Source organism: Mandrillus leucophaeus, unplaced genomic scaffold (assembly GCF_000951045.1).
Source record: "Mandrillus leucophaeus isolate KB7577 unplaced genomic scaffold, Mleu.le_1.0 Scaffold39, whole genome shotgun sequence".
Classification (NCBI taxonomy): Eukaryota; Metazoa; Chordata; class Mammalia; order Primates; family Cercopithecidae; genus Mandrillus; species Mandrillus leucophaeus.
The window spans coordinates 132006-139912 of NW_012104142.1; the positions used below are offsets into that span (position 1 = coordinate 132006).

General features: G+C 39.1%; 1 protein-coding gene across 1 annotated transcript in view; it reads left to right on the forward strand.

Moving 5' to 3' along the window:
* Nucleotides 1-6621, forward strand: part of DDX21 (DEAD (Asp-Glu-Ala-Asp) box helicase 21) — a 36077-nt gene extending 29456 nt beyond the window's left edge. The window contains exons 12-15 of the mRNA XM_011991175.1: nucleotides 1092-1251; nucleotides 2404-2538; nucleotides 5067-5111; nucleotides 6064-6621. Coding sequence (XP_011846565.1) covers nucleotides 1092-1251; nucleotides 2404-2538; nucleotides 5067-5111; nucleotides 6064-6333 — 610 coding nt within the window. The 3' untranslated portion in view covers nucleotides 6334-6621. The remainder of the gene's footprint in view (nucleotides 1-1091; nucleotides 1252-2403; nucleotides 2539-5066; nucleotides 5112-6063) is intronic.
* The last annotated feature ends 1286 nt before the right edge of the window (nucleotides 6622-7907 follow it).

Here is a 7907-nt window from a genome sequence, read left to right on the forward strand (position 1 = left end):
CCGGCTAATTTTTTGTATTTTTAGTAGAGACGGGGTTTCACCGTGTTAGCCAGGATGGTCTCGATCTCCTGACCTCGTGATCCACCTGCCTTGGCCTCCCAAGGTGCTGGGATTACAGGCGTGAGCCACCGTGCCTGGCCCGGAAGAGTGTATTTTAACTACATTTTTCAAATTTATTTTAGCATGGCATTTTTTTTTAAGTGTCCTACAGACGGGGTTCCCTTGGGTGCCAGTTAAGGAGAGTTGGGGTTAGATGGCGAAGAGGGGGAATGGGACAAAGATGCTGGTGGTATACAACAAACAGCCTCCAGAGTGCCAGCCCTGACACTGCTGCATGTCACTTTCTACCCTTTTACTGGATGATCTTTTTTAACTTTGAATGGGACATTTATTATTGCCAAGATAATAGTGACCCCCTTAAAAACGTGCAAATAGTCCCATAAACGTCCTTATCATTTTTTCAACTGACTTTGGAGGTCTTTTTCTTATTTCTTTTATTTTCTTTTTTTTTTTTAAAGAGATGGGGTTTCTTAAAATGATTATGTGTGGCACAGTCATAGCTCACTGTAGCCTCAAGCAATCCTCCCACCTCAGCCTCCCAAGTAGTTGGGACTACAGGCATGTGCCACCACACCCAGCTTTTTTTTTCAACTTCAGAATGGAAATAGGTATTTTCTGATCCTAAAAGTAACACATGCTTCTTGTATAAAAACTCTTGACATTATTCATCATCACATCTAATGGTAGTATAACATTTTGTTATATCTGTTTTGTGGTTTATATAAGCAGTCCAGATGATGCACATTTTAAAATTGTTTATACTTTTTGTATATCATAAGTAACACCGTGGTGAACTTCTTGTTTTATTATTTCCTTAGGATAAAATGGTGCGGTAGGTGGTAAATTAGAATTGCATACAGTCAAAGGAATGGATGTACTACTATAGAAATATGATGATTATACACTGCATCAAAATAAATGTGTTACACATGTGAAAGATTTGCAAAGTTACTCATTTATCTTGAGATGTCTTAGAAATGAAATCTGTCCACTTCTAGTATCCTTTTTCCTAACACACTCTCAAACAACAGGCTTTTGGATTCCGTGCCTCCCACTGCCATTAGTCACTTCAAGCAATCAGCTGAGAAGCTGATAGAGGAGAAGGGAGCTGTGGAAGCTCTGGCAGCAGCACTGGCCCACATTTCAGGTGCCACGTCCGTAGACCAGCGCTCCTTGATCAACTCAAATGTGGTAAGGTTCTGCGGCACATTCCTGATGCTTCATAATTTGGGGTATGAACAGGATGTGAAAGAGTTTCATTTAAACTTCCCAGTTGTTTTCACTTTCTCATGAAGGTAGTAAAGTATTAATTGTATTTTACAATTTCTGGCCAGACATGGTGGCTTATATCTGTAATCCCAGCCCTTTGGGAGGCACAGGTGGGAGGATGGCTTGAGCCTACAAGTTTGATATCACCCTGGGCAACCTAGTGATACTCTGTCTCTACAAAAAAATAAAAATAAAAAATTAGCTGGGTGTGGTGGCATGCTGTGGTCCCAGCTACCTGGGAGGCTGGGACGGGAGGAGGGAGTATCACTTGAGCCCAGGAGGTTGAGGCTGCAAGGATCCACGATGGTGCCACTGCATTCCAGCCTGGGTGACAGAGTGAGACTCTGTCTCAAAAAAGAATAGAACCAATAATTCCCGTGTTTAAACACACGTACACATATATACACACACATGCAAATCCATAGAGGCAGAAAATATGAGTGGTCCCCAGTGGCTGTGTGGAGGGAGGAATGGCAGTGGCTAGTAATGGACACAGGATTCTTTTGGGTGGATTATGACATGGCTGAAATTTTACATAGTGCTGAATGGTTGCAGATTTTACCAATATAGTAAAATAAAAAACACTGGATTGTGTACTTTAAATGGTGAATTTTGTGGTATGTGATTTTTAATTGTTTTAATCCTAAAGTAGCCCAAACATATGTATGCATAAATGCATATAATACATTTAGGCAGCATACCTAGAAACTTTAGAAGGTGTATACTTTTCCTGTAAATTCAAATTTTTATTGAGATCATTGTAGCTTTACATGTAGTTGTAAGAAATAATACAGAGAGATCCTTCGTGTACTCTGCCCAGCTTCCCTAAAAGGCAAATGTATTTTGTAAAAATATAAAATTTTGGAAAACTGTAATACCACAACCAAGATATTGACATTCAGTCTTACTCAGAGTTCCCCAAGTAAAACCAGAGACTGTTTGTACTAATTGTTTGTGTGAGGTATATGTTTTTAGGAATAACTTTTCAAGAAATATTTTAGAATCACAAAAGCAGGTATTTACCAATTAGGTTTATTTTCAGCACTTTAATTTTATTCCCCTTTCTTCTGTAAGGGTTTTGTGACCATGATCTTGCAGTGCTCAATTGAAATGCCAAATATTAGTTATGCTTGGAAAGAACTTAAAGAGCAGCTGGGCGAGGAGATTGATTCCAAAGTGAAGGGAATGGTTTTTCTCAAAGGAAAACTGGTAAGGCTGGGGTCTCTTGTAACCTTGATGGGGCTTTATGTGGGCAGGAAAGCATAAAGTGGTGTGGGTTCTTCCTCTTCTGTGGGAATGCTGCATCTCTTCACTCTCTCATCTTCCCTGGGTAATCTCATCTGTGATCCTCAGTTGCCACTCTGCCACTGACAACTAGTGTACCTCTATCTCCAGCCTGTACCATTTTCCTCACAGTGCCAGACTGGATCCAGCTGCTTCCCTGACATCTCCACCTAAATAGGTTATTTAAAGTAACTTTTTCAGAATCTTTTTTTTCTTCGCAATCCTATTCTAGCACTGGACTTATTCAGAATCTTGAATTCAAATTAAAAATGAAAACTTTTGCCTCCTAAACCTGGTGTTCTTTCTTCTGAGGACTTCTCTTGGTTAATGCCATAGACTTATCACAAGGATTCTCAAACATTTTGGTTTCACAATCCCTTTAGCAAATGTTAGGGACACCCAAAAACTTTAGTTTATATGGGTTATATCTATTGATACTTACTGTATTAGAAATTAAAACTGGAACTCTAAAACACAATATCATTTTCCATTAGCCATCAGAGCAATGATTTTATCACGTCATATAGTGTCTAGGAAACTCCACTGAACCCTTGAGACAATGGGTGTGGAAAGGGCAGCATTATTATGAAAATAATTTTGACTTGGCGAAGCCCCTGAAAGATTTTCAGGTTTCCAGGTGTCCACTGGCCTAGTGAACCAATTAGGTTTATCTTCAGCTTATCGCATGTCTAGCCATGTTGTTTATCTCCACAAAACTTGTGGGATAAAGTCTCAACCCTTTCATAGGAGGGTAAGATCCTTCATGTCCTGGCCTCTGCTAGCCTTACAGCTTCATTTCTACCAACACCATTTACTCCAGCAGTGCCCACTACGCCATGTTTATCTCATCCTCAGTGCCTGCTGAACCTACTATTTATAGTAATCTTTTGGCCGGGTGCGGTGGCTCACACTTGTAATCTCAGCACTTTGGGAGGCCAAGGTGGGCGGATCACCTGAGGTCCGGAGTTTGAGACCAACCTGACCAACATAGAGAAATGCTGTCTCTACTAAAAATACAAAATTAGCCAAGGATGATGGCATATGCCTGTAATCCCAGCTGCTTGCAAGGCTGAGGCAGGAGAATCACTTGAAAACCCAGGAGGCAGAAGTTGCAGTGAGCCCAGATTGCGCCATTGCACTCCAGCCTGGGCAACAAGAGTGAAATTCTGTCTCAAAAAAAAAAAAATGTTGTATATATATAAATCGTTTCCTCCAAAGTAGCTTTTATGACTTTGCTTAGCCTTAAATCTTACCAGGCAATGTTAGGGGCATCTTTATCTGTACTTCAAAGTCTTTAGGACACATGTTTATGCAGGTAAACTTTTACCTTGCTGTGTTTGCTTACGGAGAGCCTCAAGAACACTCAAAGGCAAAAACTGTTTTCTAGTTACCTCTATCCCCAGTGAATGCCTGGGATTATACTCTACTTCGTAAATATGTAAGTGAAGATTACCATGAATGGCAAAATCCACCAGTAGGTGATGATACCTATGTTGTGATTGGGTAAATTTTGGGGTGAAAGGGGTGTTCCTTATACTGCAGTTGAAGACAGCAGGGAGAGGAGTGCCTGTATTAGTTAACACGTAATTTGACTATATTTTTAGATGATTTCCTTGATTGGAGAGGATGGCACTTAATATTAAAAATGGTGTCCTGGCTAGGTGCCATGGCTCACACCTGTAATCTCAGTATTTTGGGAAGCTGAGTTGGGAAGATAATTCTTGAGACTGGCCTGGACAACATAGTGACACCCTGTCTCTACCAAAAAAAAAAAAAAAAAAAAGCCAGGTGTAGTGGCATGCCAAAGTTACAGTAAGTTGTTAATTGCACCACAGTACTCCAGCCTAGGCAGTAGAGCAAGACCCTATCTTAAGAGGGAAAAAAAAAGATGGTGTCCTGTATTATTTTTTTCATACTCTTACAGAAGGCTGAATTAAGAAAAACTAGACAATTAACAATAGAAGATCACTTGTTCTTCGCTTTTAGTTAGGTCATTCTGAATAGCTGGCATTGCTTTTCTGATGGAAGGCAGTATATAGTTTAACTATAGGTTTTAGAGCCATACAGACGAGATTTTAAATACTTGCTCCATTTAATAGCTGTGGGGCCTTAGACTAGTCAGTTAACCTTTCCAAGCCTGTTTGCTCAGCAATAAAATGTAGCTAATAGCCACTAGAGGGTTAGCATGGTGTAATAGCTAAGACTCTGTCTATAGTTAGAAAGTCCTAATTCTTTTGGAGTTTTTTTTTTTCAGTATTCCTTGTCTTTCTGCAGTGTACTTTTGCCAGCTGTAATGTATTAGCTTTGGTCTAAAGTTCATCTAAAATTATACCTGGTGGTTTTTTTTGCTTTATGTTTTTTGTTTTCTTTTTTTCACAGAATACGTGGTCTTTTAAAGGGAGTATTTTTATTGTGCGTTGGTTGGATTAACTTCCATTTACTTTGATTTCTAGGGTGTTTGCTTTGATGTACCTACCGCATCAGTAACAGAAATACAGGTATTCTTTTCTCTTAGATTTTAAAGTTAATGTACCTAAATTGTAGAATGTTAATTATGAAAATAGAGAATAATAGATTGGGAAACAATAGTTCTGGTTCCTTTCGTAAGAGATAATTGATAATTAAATTTTGGAATATTCCCCCCTAGCTTTTTAATTCTGAACAGCTTTTGTAGTTGAACCCACCTGGTTTCTGTGATTCCTTTATACAAAGTTGTGAACGATACCCAGCTCTCCCTGCCCTTTAACACTTACATATGTTATACAGGTTTTGTGTGTGTGTGTGTGTGCACGTGTGTGTGTGTTTTCAGAGTCTTGCTCTGTCGCCCAGGCTGGAGTGTAGTGGTGCAATCTTGGTTCACTGCAACCTCCACCTCCTGGGTTCAAGCGATTCTCTTGCCTCAGTTTCCCAAGTAGCTGGGATCATAGGTCCACCATCACCCCTGACTAATTTTTTGTCTTTTACTAGAGATGGGAGTTTCGCCATGTTGGCCAGGCTGGTCTCGAACTCCTGACCTCAGGTGATCCACTCACCTCCCAAAGTGCTGGGATTACAGGCATGAGCCACCACATCCAGCCTACAGGTGTTCATAGACATTTAAAATTGTTACATCTTTATTCAGTACTGTGAGAAATGTGTGCTTAATATATTTGTTTTATTACCTTTGGCTGTAGATACCCTGTAGCAATTGAGTTGAATAAATGGTTTAATAACTTAATAAATGAAGTAGTGATGACGGCTATTTCTCATAATAAAACTATATTTTCCCACACTTTAGTGACACTGGCTTTTGGACCATGATGGTTGGCCAGTGTTATTTTTGACCAGTGACTTGTTAAGCACTTATGTTATCACCTTTTCTTTGAAAAAATGTAAAAATTTTGTTTTTCTCATGCTTTTTAAAAATTGAATAGTAATTAAAGCACATGAAAACACAATGTTCTCTCACAGGAGAAATGGCATGATTCACGACGCTGGCAGCTCTCTGTGGCCACAGAGCAACCAGAGCTGGAAGGACCACGGGAAGGATATGGAGGCTTCAGGGGTCAACGGGAAGGCAGTCGAGGCTTCAGAGGACAGCGGGATGGAAACAGAAGATTCAGAGGACAGCGGGAAGGCAGTAGAGGCCCGAGAGGACAGCGATCAGGAGGTGGCAACAAAAGTAACAGATCCCAAAACAAAGGCCAGAAGCGGAGTTTCAGTAAAGCATTTGGTCAATAATTGGAAGATTTATATAGCAAAAAGAGAATGTTTGGCAATATAGAACTGAACATTATTTTTCTTACAAAGTTAAAAGCACATTGTGTCTCCTTTTGACCACTTGCCGAGTCCCTCTGTCTTTCAGACGCAGACAAGCTTCATTTAAATTATTTCATTTGATCATTATAATTTATAACTTTATTGCTACTTCTTCAGTTCTTCCTTATGAAAGGTGTATGAATTCATTACATTTTTATTCTAAAGGATTATCTGTAGATTAGAAGATAAAATCAAACGTGTATCTGCCTATACTTTGTGAGTTCACCTGTCTTTATACTCAAAAGTGTCCCTTAATAGTGTCCTTCCCTGAAGTAAATACCTAAGGGAGTGTAACAGTCTCTGGAGGACCACTTTAAGCCTTTGGAAGATTTCCTCAGCCACCTGCTGAACAGTTTCTCATGTGGTCCTATTGTTTGTCTACTGAGACTTAATACTGAGCAATGTTTTGAAACAAGATTTCAAACTAATCTGGATTGTAATACAGTTTATACCAGTGTATGCGCTAGACTTGGAAGATGTAGTACATTTGATATAGATTACCTATACTTATGTTCATTTTGATACATTTTTAGCTTCTCATTATAAGGTGATTCATGCTTTAGTGAATTCTTCACAGATAGTATATATAAAAGTACATTTTAATAGAAAGCCAGGGTCTTTAAGGAATTTCAAATGTATAAGGTGGCTCCATAACTTTATTTGTAAGTAGGCTGGATAAATGGTGCTTAAAATGATAATGTACTCCACTCCTTCCTATTGGAAGATTAACATTATTTACCAACAAGATTTGAGGGAGTAGGGGGTTGCAGATTAACATTGCCAAAGAGTATGTAAAAAAAAAAAAAAAACAAACCACTGGAAATAGTCAAATGCAAAAATGTAACAAATTCATAACTGGAGAGCAAAGAGAACAAGTATGATTTGCATGATAAAGCATTGTTTTAATGGTGAAAACTTCACAGATCACTAATGTTTCTAGAGGTTAACTTCAAGTGGGCAAGCTGGGGTTTTTAGGTAGTCAGTGGCCTAGTTTCTAAAGCCACAGTATAGGGTCTGTTTGTTAAACTGAATCTCTGTTGAAAGTTTGTTTTAGCTGATTGGAGGCTTCCTTTTAAGACAAACTGTATGTGATTAAGTTGTTTTAAGGGAACTGAAGAAGTTGATGTAACCCCTGGCCAGATAACACTGTATCTGATTTCTCAGATACTATTTCTCTGGGAAACATTCTACATAGCACAGGAGCTTAAGAGTGGCATTATCTTCTTGCCTTAATTTCCAGAGATTATTTCTGTACTGAGAATCCTGGAACTACTATGCTAGGAAATTTAAAGCCGCATGGTCTGTCTTGTTTTCATTTAATTATTGTGAACACCTAGAATCTTTCTAGGTCCTGATTTCTCTTGCTTAATCCAGTCTTTATCTCTAACTGCCGCTTATTTGATCACCATGTACTAGGGGCTCTGATAGCCAGCTCAGCTCCTGATCCTTGAGGCAGCATCCTTTTTCTATTTGAACTTCAGTTCTGTCCTTGAATC